Consider the following 16,009-nt stretch of genomic DNA (forward strand, 5'->3'; position numbering starts at 1 on the left):
CCCGTATCAGAGATTGAAAATAAGATATGATCGTTATGAAGCATAACTGACCATATTTCAAAATACCGTAGGTGCAATAGGTACCATTTTATGTTTAGATGATGCAATTTGTAACCGAAACAATTATTTTGTGCAATCAGTATCCTTGAAGAATCAGACATATTTAGAATTATTTTTCAAAATTGTTTATTTAAAATATGGGAGGAATATATGAAGCTAAGTTTTCGAATGGAGGGCATAGGAACGACATACGAAAGCAAGATAGTTTTTTTTTTTTCATTCATCAGGACTGATTAAAATTAGCCTACAGAAATAACTGCATGTGAACCGATCCAGCGTGTATCTTGAGCACAAAATAAAATCCTAAAACACTTCTGATGTACAGTATTATTCAAAGGATGACTGAATTAACTCAATATTTTTATTTGAATATATACAACAAAACATGACAACACGCCTAATATGTTTATAGAATGCTTCAGCGGCCCGAAGTTGCAAAATGCATTCGGTTAGTTGAACAAAGTAGAGGCCCGAAAGTCAACAGAGTAAAATTGCAAACAATTAGTTTTCCTTGCTTCAACAGGAGCAGGCACTGATAAATGGAGTTGAATTCTTACAGGACCCAGCCTTGAGGAATGTCAAAATGTTACTGAAGGAGATGCTTATTACTGTGAGTGACTTGCATTTTGAAACTTCATTATTTTATTAGTGTTCCATAAATATTTTCGTTTTACATTTGTGACAGTGACTATATATATATATATATATATATATATATATATATATATATATATATATATATATATATATTTTATATATATTTATATATTATATATTTATATATTTATATATATATATATATATATATATATATATATATATATATATATATACACATATATATATATATACAGTATATATAATGGTGTAAAGTGTTTGAGTGAGAATGTGTTTTACTTTTATTTTTTATTAAAATATATGACTAACCAGCAAGAAAATTCATATTTCATAATTACTAATATAATAGAAGCAAAACTGACCTTGAAGTCAGAAGTTAGATTTTGTAAGGGGAACGTTACTATCTTAATTAATAAACAAATGAGTCATATGAAATCCAAGACAAGAGCTTCAGCTAGCCTACGTATATGTCACAGTCAGCCGAAGGAAACTTAAATATACTGTAGTAACAGGACATCCGCAGTTGTGGATTATCACACAGATTTGTACAATCACGATTTGTTCTTGATGTCCAAGAGGCCCACTCTACGCCCGTTATTTGGTAACAGATCTGAGGACGAAGTAGTCTACGAAGAAGGCGATGGTGAACAGGACCAGCAAGAGAAAGTTGATGATGCGCCTTATTTGATTGGCTGCGAAACCGGTGTTCGTTTTCGTCGATGCGTCCGTTTCTGTTCTCCCGGCCTCTTCCAGGTCCAGTTCCCCCTCCAGCTGGTTGTAAGAAGATTGCTGCGATGGTGAAGAAGAGATAGAGTAAGGTTGGTTTAATCAGAGTGACATGTCATAGTAGATGTAGAGAAAAGAAACCGAGTAATTAAAGAATGATCATATACAACAACTCCGAGAGGAAATTAAGTGGGGATAACGTTTCAAGATTGTAATGACTAGCTTCTATAGTATATATATATATATATATATATATATATATATATATATATATATATATATATATATATATATATATATATATATGCTACAAATAAATATGTACATACAAGATTTTGTCACATATATTCATGTGACTTTTATATTCACAGATATTTAAACTATAAGTATAATATCGAATTCACTATCCCCTGGAAAAACTTACACCTTGTAAGTGATGAGTGCATCTGCCCCATAACAGGTGGAAGATTCACCTATGTTTTTGGAATGTGTTTGAGTCATACACTAGTGAAACGTTCAGTCCTTTAAACCTGGCTTTAGCTACACTTTAAACTACATTCGGTTCCCCGTGCTTTTTTTTTAAGGGGACGCCATCCTTACCTCAGAGGTGACTGCTCGCAGGCCAGGTGCAGAAGCCAATATCCCTACGACCCTCTTCCCGACGTTGCTCGAAGGGCTGGAGTCACAGCAGGAGTGAGTCGTCAGGAATAGGGTCGAGACCAGTGAGATGAGGGTCAGCACCGTTGTGCCAGAGTAGTAGCGGACTAGAAGTAAAAATAGGGTTCATATAATAAAGGGTATTTAGTGGGAGTTAATCTTTTAGAATTTTCCCATTCTGGTATCTTGGGAAAGCCAGTTGGCACCAGTTTTTTTCCAATGATGAATATCAGATGGTTTTGGGATTTTAATATAGATACTTTGTGAGGGATTTCATGCTCCGGATAAGAGTCTGACCTACCTTTTTAACTGATTTGTTGCTGAAAGAAATTAAGCAGCCTTTTGCTGCCTTAACAAGCGTGCTAAATAAGTAACATAAGAAAGCGATAAGTTTACTTAAATTGAGAGAGTTTAGCAAAGCAAGGATCTGCTTGCTCCCGTTCCCCTTGTCTTGTGCCGTTATCCTTCCACACTGAAAACAAATCAGACTGTTGAAGTGATTACTTACCTACGAAAGGCACAGGTCCACCATTATTTGGGAGGTTGCTAAACAGGGTTAGATAGCACCCAATGAGGATGCCCAGAGCAAACAGGTGCATGATGAGCCTGCTGAAGAAGCTGCTTAGTGGCAAGGCATAAGTCAGGAGGACGACAATCATAACAACTGTGAGGAATGGACGAAAACAAGGTTATGCTCAACTTCCATTTTACTGTATTTTGCACTTAACTGAGGGAATAAAGTTTCTATGTTGTTTACTAAATCATTCGATTAGCAAAAACACATTTGGCTAAAACACAGCAAACTTTTTGTCAGCCATATACGAATGATTTTAATGTCTACATCAGAATCTTTTGGCTCCCCACACAGCACTCTTGATGGGGGAAAAATGAATTTTGTATCAGCATCTTCCCAAAGTTTACACGTGCAGGAATTATCCACAAAATTTGTATCCATTCAAACGTTGGAACCTAGGCTCAAAAAGAGAGCTGCTACAATGATTGTACTTACCTAATGCAGTAGTTGTAATGTAGGTAGAGTGAGACTTAGCTAAGCGTTTGACCTTGAAGGCAAAGTTGATTTCAACGTACTTCTCCTTGCCCTCCTCGAGGGTAATAACTTCCCTCGTGGCTGTGACATTCAGAAGTTCCCAGTTATTGTTTGCTTCGTAGTTGCTCATCATCACCTGCAATGAGACATATGCACTAATGTTACTGTGTCCCCGAATAAAGATTGCAGTCAGCTTAGTAGGGAACAGAGAGAATATACTGTATTTAGTTTATTTGATAATTTTTGGAGTTACTTTAGCAATACAATATGTTTGGCTCTGCTTAATAGTCTTTTTAATTGCTTCCTAGACTGCCTTGAGAGGAACATAACATGTCTCGAGAGAATTTATTCGCAAGGAACTTGTCAGGGAAGAGAAGATATTTATAATTGTAGGCACTATCTGCTATTTGCTCTTACATCTGTAGTTTCATTATGTTTGATGATCTGAATATCAATTTGCTCCCCATGGTGGGACCAGGACCCCATTCGGACGAGGCACTCATGCTGGTCGCTGGGCCATTCCGAAATGTCGAGGTCACAGTTGACAGTTATGTGGGTCGGTGGGAACCAGTACGTCCTGCCCATGTAATCTGAGATCACTGGAACTTTGACGAATGGAACAACGCTAGCCGACTCAGCACTGGAAAGTTTGCAGTAAGTCAGTCAGATTACTTTAGGAACTATATATGGAATTGCTGTTAGCTGTAGGATGTGTGAAAAAATATTCAAGTGCAGCTTATGATATAGGGTCTTTGTTATATATCAGTTGGTGGCGTGTTGTCAAAATTATCCATTAAAAAGACAGCTAAGGTGTTTTGCCAAGAGGGGAGAAGATACTTTTGAACTTCATTCATCCTTTTATCTCTTCATGATGATTATAGCTCCAAATGGAATCAGATCTTTTTAGGAACTTTTTTAATTACTAAGAAATCTTTCGTCCTCTTATAAGAAATAAGACCCATGAATTATTTTTACTCTGCTGATATACCTTAGGGTTACCATGATTTTAGGAAGGAATATGGTCTATTGAAACATCAGTATTTCATGTAAACAAAAACTTCCATTATAGCAACATTCCCTTTCCCCAGACCAGAAGCTTTTCTTTTTATGCTTGTCGAAGAAAAATAGCCACTCTTCCCTCTCCCTGCCTTTCATCTTACCTTAACTCACTCCATATCTGAAGCTCCGAAAAACCCACCTGTTGAACACAGCAATGTCTGGAGTCCAAACATCTGTCTGGTCAAAGTGAACTCTGTCTATATTCATGTAATTTTTAGGCTCCCAGCTGAGGTGTTCGTCTGTCCATGTCTGTAAATGAGAAGTTTCAGATTTCAAGAATTAAATTCTTATCACTCATCTTCCAGTTGTTATGAATGGCAACATTCCGTTTATTATTTTAATTTCTTGCAAATGGGTCATATGATTTGCTTAAGATTTAGACTACAAAATATAAGTAAAATATTGAAATAGTAACAAAATCATAACGTTAATTTCCTTCATAGTGCTTCCATTCCGAGTGGCCAATTTCTCTCACAAGTTAGCCATCTCAAGAGGCTTCTTGTGATGGTCCCCTGAGAAATGTGTCTGCAGTGTTTCACCAAATTCTGTCCACCTGTTATGTAATATTTTGGCGATGCACAAATACACAGATAAAATAAAATCATAACCTCCCAACTTTCTTGGCGGAGTTCTTGAAGTCCACAGAAAGTAGGACCTTTTGAATCATGACAAAAATGGTGACCGTTATCAATAGACTGGAGTTTGTTCAATTAGTCTTTATTGTTTACATGGGATAATTTCAAACAACGATTACTATTCTGAGAAACTTTGTCAAGATTTTCTTGGTAACGAGGCAGTGCCATCAGTACACTTCACGTGGTACACTGTAGTTATTACTAAAGGGTGTTTACAGCATCCCATTGGCCCTTAGCTGCACCCACCTTTAGCATTTTACTTGAAACCCATTCTGTCTCCGTCTTTCTGTTCAACCTCCCAAATTATTGCTTCTTGATGCAACTGAGAGTTTTGTACAGCATCTCATTTACTTTCACTGTCTTAAACGATGAAGAGCTGAAGGTGTCCTCTCAGTGCTTGGCTTGATAGCTTAAATTTCATTCATTCGTCCGTCCTTTTAAGATTTCCGATATTGCTATTAGATTTTGGAAATTTAGCTTTTTGGAAAAGCCAAGAAGGTCTATTGCCTTTATATTTTTATTGATTTAAAATGCAAACAGGCTTCTCTGCTGGGTGACAGGCTAAGGTCTGTAGTAGGGTTAGGGAGTTCAAGATTTTGTCTACTTTGACTAAGGCGTTTTGTTGCAACTGCTTTGGAATAAAGTGATTGATAGAATATTTTTTCATAGTGCCACATCGCTTTAAGTTAAACAGTTTTTAGCAACAATGTTTGACAAATAATTCTATTTAGTGTAAGCCAGGACAAAGTATAATAACTAGCTGCTGTTGCTTCTTCTTTGTCTTCTTCTTTTCAGCGTAATCCCTAGTTGGGATTGCTGTTTTGAATGAGCCCCCTCCAGCTGTTTCTATCTTGAATGGCTCATTTCCATAATTGGTGTTGGCAAATGTTTTACAGACAGGTGCCATTCCTGACTCTAAGCCTCCACTATTTATTGGAGCTTGGGACCAGCGCTGATTTGGCTCTAAGACCACCTCTCCCAGTTTTCATGTGCCCTAAAAACACAGGACAAGATTTTTTAAGTGACGTCACAACATTATATGACCCTAGTTTTTTCCAGGTCACAACAGTTCATGAAAGACTGACCTAAATAGCAACAAGTCCTTTAGTTTGACATAATCTCTTCACAGGAATCTGAAGTTCATAAGATTATTTTTCAGTATGGGATTAGTCATTTAACTATTTTTTTTTTATATATCTGTTTTTCCTTTCCTTATATTTTAATTATTAAAATATTCAACTTACCATAATTGACCACGCATTGACTGTCATCTGCTGCTTCAGATCATCCTGGAAAAACAAAGAGTACTTTCATTTATTCTGGCATTGGTTCACTCTTTTCTGTTACAGATTAAAAATAAAAACTTTTTAGAAAACATTGTAATGTTTATATGTTTCAAAGTCTCAAATTTGAGGTTCAGGAAGCCATTCTATTACTAGAGTTCTCGCACTTCTTAGAAAATGTATTTCCAGTTACAGAAGCTCTAAGCATGATGGCCTGGCAGGTAACCTATACTTAGATAAAACAAAAGTTTTAAACTTGAAAGCATGAGACAAAGTTCCACAAACTGACCACATCGAGGCTAGACAGGTAAAGACCCAAGAAAACAGTCGTGTTGTGACTGGGGTTCTTGACTGGTCTGACTTCCTTGTTGTAGCCTGTCAGTTTGTCGTTGTAAAGGCGCGATATCCAGTTCTCTGTGGCCGGTTCTTCCTGCTCTGACCACATGCTGGGTGCGTTGGGAAAGAGGTGTCCTGCAATACATTAATTTGTTAGATTCACGGTCATAGATTGTCAGATGTTTAAAACTAAATTTAAGGAACAAGTTCTGTAATACTGCTTTTCAATTAGTGTTTATTGAAAGCAATTTTTTTCAGTAATAACAGGTAAAGAATTAGGTCACCGTGATGCTTGCAAGACGAATATAAGAGCATAGGGTAAAGAATTCAAGATGCATGCCCTGTATATTGCGTGGACATAAAACTTATGAATGAGGAGACAGATTGCTAGGTAGGTAGATAGGTGATGAATAATTTGACCCAATCTGTAGGTCATGGGTGGGGGGGATTATAAAAAGACATTTTTTCACACCCACCTTTTCTCCATGTATGATAGGACTCCAGTGTGGGTTAACCTTTCATTTCTCAGCAAGTCCTTTTGGGATGTGGTTGCTAGAGCCATGCCTATCTTTACCCTGACTGCTGTTCATCAGAGTCAACATTTACCAGGTCCATCATTCACTGAACAGATTTCCTTCGACTTAGGACCACCTTGACGTGGTGAGGGGGCTCTTGAACCCTTGGAATTTGTTCCTGGGTTCGAGTCCAAGAGTCCTATATATTACTACATATAAATTTGGAGTAAGTCTTGTGGAACTTTCCACTTTTGCTAATATTTATATGACCTAATAAACAGGAAAAGGTATCATTAGTGGGACTGGTGTTTATATCCGAAGCTAATTGTGGGAACTGTGGTAGGATCATCAACTACCCAATAATGTTTGAACCTGAGAGATATCATTGATAGCTCAAGTGCAGAGCTAGCCATGGATTCCAGGGGTGTTCTGGTTCTGAGGATAGGGCTCTTGGCATTCTGTCTAGTATGCCCATGATTAAGGTGAGGATGATTGTATTGTTGTAAAACTCTGTCTCAACAAATGGGTTTGGCTTACACTTGGGCCACCCTAATTATGTTGTGCCATCCTGTGGGGTATGATAGGTGGCATATATTTGGGGGTCGGCTCTTACTGGTGCCATTGGTTTAAACTCCATGAAAGGCTAATGATATCTTAAGATTTTCAGGCTTACTCAATTTTTTCTTGTAATTCAAACTTTATGAGTAGTAATAAAGTATCGCGTACCCTTGGGCCACTTGATGGTAACCTTTGGGTAGGGGATGACCTCTGCCCCTTGTCTGACGACTGGTGTTTGCAAAGGCTAGGAAACCACCTAGTGTAATTACGCTGGAACCCTATACTGCAGCACAGAGCAAAGGGAAAGTGACCAGAAATGCATGTGAAATAGGACCAGGAACATTTGAAACATCTTATGATAAGTATTTGACTTTAAATCTGGAAGATTCTAATTGTAACAATTTTAATGTGTACGGAGACATTGTGAAGTGTTGTGGCCGAGAGCCCAAGATATCATCTGAAGGCCGAGGCAAGTTGTCCATAGAATTAGCCTCTGTAAAAGAAAGTGAAAAATGATCACATTATCGCATCTTGGAGGAGTCAAAGGAGACTGTGCAATACATGCTTTTTGGAATCACTCCAACTGGCGATATCCTCAGAAGAGAAACTTGTAGAAGAATTAAAAGATCAAGGCGTGGTTAGATTTGAAAGAATGAAGATGATCATTGGAGCCTTATTTAATTATTATATTTAATTCTCCTTGCTTACCTAATATAATAAAAGCAGCATGGTTATGTTTTAAGGTTAAACAATATATCTCAAGACGGAGGAGATGTTTTTATTGTCAAGAAGATGGGCGTATGTTAGGGTTGTAGGCATAAGCTACAAGGCAAGCCCGCCACATGTGTTAAATGTAGTGAACCAGAACACAGTGTATGTTATAAAGATGCAAAATTTATACATTGTAGAGACAATCATCCATCTTTTGCACAGATTTGTGATATGTACAATTGTACATCATGGAAAAAGAAATCCAGACATTAAGGGTAACTGAATGTATCACATTCAGAGAGGCAAAAGAGAAAGTATTAAACCACTATGTTAGACCAGGAACATCCATATCCAGTATTGCTGCTAACCATAGAAGAAATGTTAATTCTACCAAAGTGCTTACTTTGGTAATACAAAGGGAAGATCAGTGGTGGCATGTACTCCTGCCTCTTTGAAGGCTGCACCAGTAATTTCTGGCATTCCTGCCACTTCGGAGGCTGTGCCAGTGATTTCTGGTGCTCCTGTCTCATTGGAGGCTGTGCCAGTTGTTTGTGGCGCTGCTGCCTCTTCAGAGGCCATGCCAGACATGCCTGGCACTCCTGCCTCTCTGGAGGCTGCACCAGTTATACCTGGTGTGTCTACCTCTGCTGAGGCTGTGACAGCTGTAGCTGGCACTCCTGCCTCTTTGGAGGCTGTATTATCGGTATCCGGTCCTTGTCTCTCCCTGGAGCCTGCACTGGCTGTGACTGGTGCATCATGATGCATCAGAGGATGTACAAATTGTATGTGACATTTCCACCTCTCCTCAGGCAGTGCCAGCTTTGTCTGGTGCTCCTGAGCTTGATGTTCCTTTGACAAAGATGACATCAAAGGTACCCAACACTCATAATATTGGGGAGGCTGCGCCACCTGCAGCAAATTCCTTCTCCTTGGAAACAGCACTGTCATCAACCTTGAAAAGGAAAGCAGCCATCAACATCAGTCTCCTTCTGGAAAAAAAAGCAGGAGCAAGGCAGTAAAGTTAAATAATTGAATAGGGGCTCCAGTTTAATGGCTTAAAAATCTAAGTAAAATTCATTCAGTTTGTCCGGTGGAACTGTCAGGGATTAAGAGCGAAATGGGAAGAACTAAGGCTGCTCATATCAGAAGTGTCTCCTATATGTAAAGTTTTGCAGGAGACAATGATTGTTAGTAATATGTGTTGCACCCCATGAAAGTATCATTCCCCTTATAGCATAAATATAGGAAACCATGGGATGACACCCCACAAAATCATATTAGTATCCAGTTTAGTATGCTGCAAGTGATAGGTGTGCAGATCCATTTGCAAAGCAAATGTACAGTATGCTCTCTCTGCCACCTGGTGAAGTCTTCCCCACCATGAATTTAAATCCCTTATCCCTCTTTGGGGTGATATTGTTACCAGTCAAAGAGGAAATTGCCTGTGTTCCATCACAGAGAGTGAAAATGTGGAAATCCTAAACATAGGGGAGTCTACACATTTTTGTGTTCAAACAGGCACATTGTCAGCAATTAATTTATGTATGTGCAGTGATGACTGCCTTATTGATTTCAGTTGGAGAGTGATAAATGATAGATTTACCAGAAAACCATTTTCCAGTAGAAATGAATATAGCTTCAAGTTCTTCATCTTCAAGGTTACCAAAATGGAACATTGTTAAAGCTGACTGGGCAACATTCCAGAAACATAGCTTAGTAAATGACTCAGCTGATGACTTTCCCCTTGTAGATGATGCTCTTGATTTTCTCATTATAATTATATTTTTGGCTGGTTTTCAATCAATACGTAGGACTTCGGGCATATTTATCCACCGACTGGTTCCCTGGTGGACTCATAATGCCAAGTCCCCTGAGTAGGACGCCTTGACGAGGTGAGGGCTAAGGGACCCTGGCCTTTGGGCCCGGTCCTGACGAATCATCCTACATAGTTTTTGGTTTAAATGGCGTGGACATTTCCACATTCGCAAAATTTTACTGCTTAGGTGAGTCTGAGAAGGGATCGTTTTTGGAAGGGGTTCGCATTCGAAAGCTAATTGTGGGAGTTGTGGTGGTTGAGTCGCCACCGAGATAGTTTGGACCTAAGAGATGGTGATGGGATTTTTCCACTGCTATCTTGAGGGCGGAACCATCTCTGGGGATCAGCCCATCGGAATCCAGGGGCTGGTTTTTGGAGGTGGGACTCTGGCTTTTGTCCGGAAGCCCACGAGTACGGTTGGAGTGGGGAGTCAGTCCCCATTAGTGGGGGCAGAACTCCCAGCAGGCGGATTGGCTTATACCTGGGCCACTGCAAGCGTACTGGTGCTATCCTGAAAGGGTAGGGTATGGGGTGGACTGTTGGGAGTCAACTCTCACTTGTGCCATTGGTGGAGAATGCGAATACCTGACTGATCTACGATACTTTCTTGATATGACCAAGCAGTTTTGGGTGGGTGGATGAACCAGTTTGTGTGTGGTGGTCTGATGTGTGCATGCTTGGCTGCTTGGGGTCTCTTCGTGGGCTTTGGGAGTGTGTTGGGGTGGGAAGCTGAGCAGTGGAGCTGCCCAGTTTGTCCTTTTGATATGCTGTCGGGTCTGTGCGGGGCTCTTGGGTGTCGGGTGTGCACTTTTGGACCTTTGCATGTGGACTGGTTTAAACTTATGGATTTGGCTTCTAGTTCTCCCTCCTGGATCCGATGACTTAACGGCACTGGCAACGACTTCTGGCATGAACATGGATACGGGCTTGGCTGTTGGACAGAACCAAACACTGAGACACCAGGGTGTTAATAAATCTGGTGGATTTGATTCAAATAATAGGGTCCTTTATTGCACTAATGTAAACTTATCATTAGATTACGAATGTTTATACAGTGTAGTGAAGCAATTCGGCAAAGTGGAAAGAATTAAATTAGTTCTAGAAAAAGATAAGCAGTCATTTTGTGCTTTTATCAAATTTTCCTCTCCCTTGGAAGCTAGTGAGGCACAACAGAGACTCCATGGCCACATTCTAAATGACTCAGTTGTCAGCACGAAAGTGTTTTCAGTGAAAAACTTGAATGATGAGCCATTTGACTTTGTTCAAAGGCTGAAGAACATGGACCAGTCCCATGTACCAGAGCTCTTCCTCCCCCTCTATGGCATGTTGCTATCTACAAGGAGGGAGGGAAAAATTTGATAAAAGCTGCTGACTGCATTGAGAGCAAGGTTGGTTCCATTCCCATTGGAAATTTGAAACGGTATGGAAAGAATCTTCTAATAAAAGCTGAAATGAGACTCAAGCAGTTCTGTTAGCTAACTTTAAACCTCCTGAAAGTGGAAATATTGAATCTATTTCATCTCACAGATTCTTTAATACACTGAAAGGAGTAGTTTACTCAAAAGATCTGCATGTTTTTAAAGAGGAGGAGATTCTCCATCGATGCCCTCCTTGTGTATCTCATGTAAAAAAACTGGGTGGTGATGCAGCTATCCTTTTAACCTTCTCCTCCAATTACCTACCTGATACCATCATTGTTGGCCATGAGAGGATGCAAGTTAAAAAATATAAAAGAAGTCCTAGACAGTGTCGCAAATGCTTTGAATATGGCCACATTCAAAACTCTTGCGATAACAATAAAAGATGTCCTGTGTGCTCTGCAGAGCACGATAATTTTGATGATTGCAAAGCAGCCCGATACTGTTTTCTTTGCAAGGGTGATCACACACCAAACTCTAGGGCTTGTCCCAGATATAAATTTGAACAAGACGTGTTGGCAGTGGCAGATAATGAACATATTAGCATTAGTGAAGCAAAGCGCACGGTAATGGGGGCAAACAAAAGTGCCAACACTACGTATGCTTCTGTAATAAAACTTATGAAAACTTCCAACAATGTAAGGCCACCAATAACTGTGTCTGATGGAAGATATCACAAACCTGGTATTTCTCGAACCATAAATAATAATGAAAATCTCAAACTGGTGAGAAACTTTCGTCGGCAAGTGCTTTGAAGTCCAGTAGCAAAAATTGTACTTCCAAAAGCACAGAAAATTTATCTTCCACCACATCCACAGCTGTCGATTCATCTCCAAAAATAAAGTGCCAAAATCGGCCAATAATTCAGGAAAATATTCTGAAAATACTTCAAACCAAAATAAGCTAAAGGAACAATCCCAATTAGATAGAGCTAGTTCAGAGCCATCAATCGCCACAGCCACAAACAAAAATAATAATAAAACTACGGTTGCAACTACCAAGAAACGCACAAGAAATAGTTCCCCAAATAATGATAATTTTATAATAAAAACTTCAAATGGGTTCAGTGTTTTGGAAGACATCTCTCCTCCTAGAAAGGTGGTTCCAAAAGTAGTTTCAGAACAAAAACATCTGAGTTCAATTCAGTCTTGCTGCCCTAAGACAAATAGGATTAGTGGTGCACAGAACCACAAGCAATAATTCTGAACATCAGGTTCATAATAAAAAATATGAAGATCAACCAAAGACCCTGAACACCAATTCAGATGAAAAGGGATTAAGAAAACAATCTCTTATAAAGGAGAATTTCCCACTCCACCCTAGGAACAGTACTTCCTCCAAGGAGTGGGAAGTAGCACATTTTACCACCTTAGCATTCTTGCTCGATATTCTTCAGTGGAACTGTAAAGGTCTCAGAGCCCGTACAGAAGACCTTAAAGTTTTAATGCATGAAGTTAATCCAGGGATTATATGCCTACAGGAAACAATGTTAGGCAACTCTGTTTATAATCCTGGACTAAATTATTCAATATTTAAATCATATCCCCCAATTGGTGATCGTGCCCATGGAGGTGCTGCAATTATTATTAATAAATCTCTACAGCACTCCACAATACAATTAAATACAACACTACAAGCTATCGCTATTTCAGTCATTTTGGAAAAGAGGATAACAATCTGCTCCTTATACCTTCCACCAGACCTTGATTTTAACATTGGAGATATTCAGTCGTTAATTGACCAACTTCCAGCTCCTTTACTTTTGCTAGGTGATTTTAATGCCCACAATCCCCTTTGGGGAAGTCGGTTTTTAGATAGTAAAGGGAAATTAATCGAAGACCTTATTGACAGGAATGATGTTACCCTGTATAATAATGGGTCAATGACTTTCCACAACATTCACGATAATCATTTCTCTGCACTGGACCTTAGTATTTCTTCAACTAGTATCCACCTTGATTTTAATTGGTCTGTTAATGAAGATTTAAATGGAAGTGATCACTACCCGATCCATTTGAAATATGCTCTGAATGCTCCATCTGAAGTTTTACCTAAGTGGAAGGTAGAGGACGCAGACTGGGATAAATTTAGTAAGGGTGTCAATCTAGATAGGGAGTTTGAGTCCTTTCATTCTCATCTAGATGCCTATGATTACTTTATTGAATCTACTTTGAAGAGTGCTGAAAGCTCGATTCCAAAAACAAAAGGCAAACCTCGTAGACCTGCAGTTCCCTGGTGGAATAAGACATGTGGTATTCTGAGAAAAGTGACTAGGAAATGCTACAGACGTTACAAAACTAGTGGCTCCTCAGTCTAAATTAATCTACAAACGTGCTTTAGCCAAGCAGCGGCGCTTTTATAAGAAAGCCAAAAGAGAATGTTGGCTTTACTATATTAATGGAATAAACTCCAAGACCCCACTAAGAGTGGTGTGGCGCAAAATAAGGAAACTGAGTGGAAAATTTGTAGCGTCACCATTGCCCTCGTTAAAAATAAATGACACTCTAATCACAGAGCCCACTGAAGTTGCCAATGAGCTAGGAAAACACTTTTCTAAAGTTTCCAGCCCTAACAATTATTGTCCAGAATTTCAAAGAATTAGGAATTCTGAAATGTGTCTGAAGTTTGATTCAGGAAAATCTGAACCATACAACTACAAATTTTCCCTAAGAGAACTTCGTGAGGCGCTCTCCTCAAGTGAATCCACAGCTCCAGGTGAGGATACAATCATATATGAAATGCTGAAACACCTCCCAGATGATGCCAAAAATATTTACTGAAGATTATAAACAAAATATGGGAAACTGGAATTTTACCCAAGGACTGGAAAATATCCATAATTGTCCCAGTTAAAAAGCCTAATAAAGATGCTTCCCCTGCCACCAGCTATAGACCAATAGCTCTTACCAGCTGTGTATGTAAGCTGATGGAGAAAATGATAAATACTAGACTGGTTTGGCACCTGGAGACCAAAGGATTACTATCGCCATTTCAATTTGGTTTCAGAAAAACCGCTCCACCCTTGATCCCTTGCTGAGGCTGACCAACCAAATCCAGCAAGGATTCGCCAAAAAGTGTCAGACCATTGGCATATTTTTTGACTTGGAGAAAGCATATGACACTACCTGGAGAATTGGCATCATGAAACAATTGCACAAGATGGGCATATGTGGAAGAATGGTCAGGTTTATATATTCCTTTTTATCAGACAGACTTTTTAAGGTAAGAGTGGAAACTCCTTCTCCCAACCTTTTATGCAGGAGGAAGGAGTTCCCCAAGGAAGCGTTTTAAGTGTAACACTTTTTCAGTGGCAATAAATAGCGTGATTGAAAAAAATCTAAGCCCCTGTTAAATGCTCGCTTTTTGTCGATGACCTTGCAATATACTGCACAGGATATGATTCCTTGTCCGTATGTAAACATTTGCAAAGGTCTATTAATGCTATTACTAAGTGGGCTGATGAGAATGGTTTCAAATTCTCCTCTTCCAAAACAGTTGCAGTAAGATTCACCAGGTGCCGGCGTGTGGAAGAGGTTCCCACACTTAGTTTAAAAGGGTCCATCCTTCCTTACGAGAGTGAAGTTAAATTTCTGGGGATGACTATTGACCATAAATTAACATGGGCTAGCCACATAAATGCCCTAAAGTTTAATGTTAAACAATCTATGAATATTTTAAAGGTTGTCTCTGGATTTAGTTGGGGGGCTGATAAGAAATCCCTTCTGAGGCTATATGACTCTCTGTGTCGATCTAAGTTAGACTATGGCTGTCAGATTTATTCCTCAGCCTGTAAAACCAAGCTAAAGGAACTGGATGTTGTACACAACATGGGGTTGAGAATATGCTCAGGGCTTTTAGAACTTCGCCTGTTGAAAGCATTTATGTCGACACAGATCATTTACCCCTTGATCTAAGAAGGCAAGAGCTAGGGTTGCGATACATGGCTAGAATGAAAAGTGCTCCCAAAATCCCTCCTTTCAAGCACTAAAGGAAACAGACTCTCGAAGTTTTTCTGGTACAAGAGCTTCTAAACCATTCCAAATTCGACTGAATGAGGATGTTAGGAATAATCACCTTAAATCCCAGAAAGTCCTGGAAGTAGAATATCCTGTAAATCCTCCATGGCTTATCCCAGAAGCATCAATATGTAAGAAACTGTTTAACAAAAAGGACTGCACTGTAGAAGAGATTAGGGAAAATTCTTAGAGCACGATGTTACCCATACTAATTTTACAAAAATTTATACAGATGGATCTAAGTCAGATAGTGGTGTTGGTTGCGCTGTTATCCTTGGTGATACAGCGTACACAGCTAAATTACCTGACTCTGCATCAATATTTACTGCCGAATTAACAGCCGTAGTGTCTGCCTAGATTTAGTTTTTCAAAGTAGTGACTCTAATTTTGTCATATACTCAGACTCTAGAAGCACCTTAGAAGCTATTAAAAATTTAATAGCTTTCATCCATTAATTGAAAAAGTTCAGAGTGGCTTTTTCGTATATATTGTCGACGTAAATCAGTCTCTTTCTGTTGGGTCCCTTCTCACGTGGGGATTCGCGGAAACGAGA

General features: G+C 39.2%; 1 protein-coding gene across 1 annotated transcript in view; it reads right to left on the bottom strand.

The window, feature by feature from the left end:
* Nucleotides 1-951: 951 nt before the first annotated feature.
* Nucleotides 952-16,009, bottom strand: part of LOC136852550 (acetylcholine receptor subunit alpha-like) — a 30,867-nt gene continuing 15,809 nt past the window's right edge. Inside the window, exons 2-9 of the mRNA XM_067127300.1 lie at nt 6,376-6,557; nt 6,048-6,092; nt 4,308-4,417; nt 3,527-3,749; nt 3,071-3,245; nt 2,570-2,725; nt 2,005-2,168; nt 952-1,467 (exon numbers count right to left, since the gene is read on the bottom strand). Of these exons, the coding sequence (XP_066983401.1) occupies nt 1,273-1,467; nt 2,005-2,168; nt 2,570-2,725; nt 3,071-3,245; nt 3,527-3,749; nt 4,308-4,417; nt 6,048-6,092; nt 6,376-6,557 (1,250 nt within the window). The 3' untranslated portion in view covers nt 952-1,272. The remainder of the gene's footprint in view (nt 1,468-2,004; nt 2,169-2,569; nt 2,726-3,070; nt 3,246-3,526; nt 3,750-4,307; nt 4,418-6,047; nt 6,093-6,375; nt 6,558-16,009) is intronic.

The sequence above is a fragment of the Macrobrachium rosenbergii genome, chromosome 25, assembly GCF_040412425.1.
Source record: "Macrobrachium rosenbergii isolate ZJJX-2024 chromosome 25, ASM4041242v1, whole genome shotgun sequence".
Lineage (NCBI taxonomy): Eukaryota > Metazoa > Arthropoda > Malacostraca > Decapoda > Palaemonidae > Macrobrachium > Macrobrachium rosenbergii.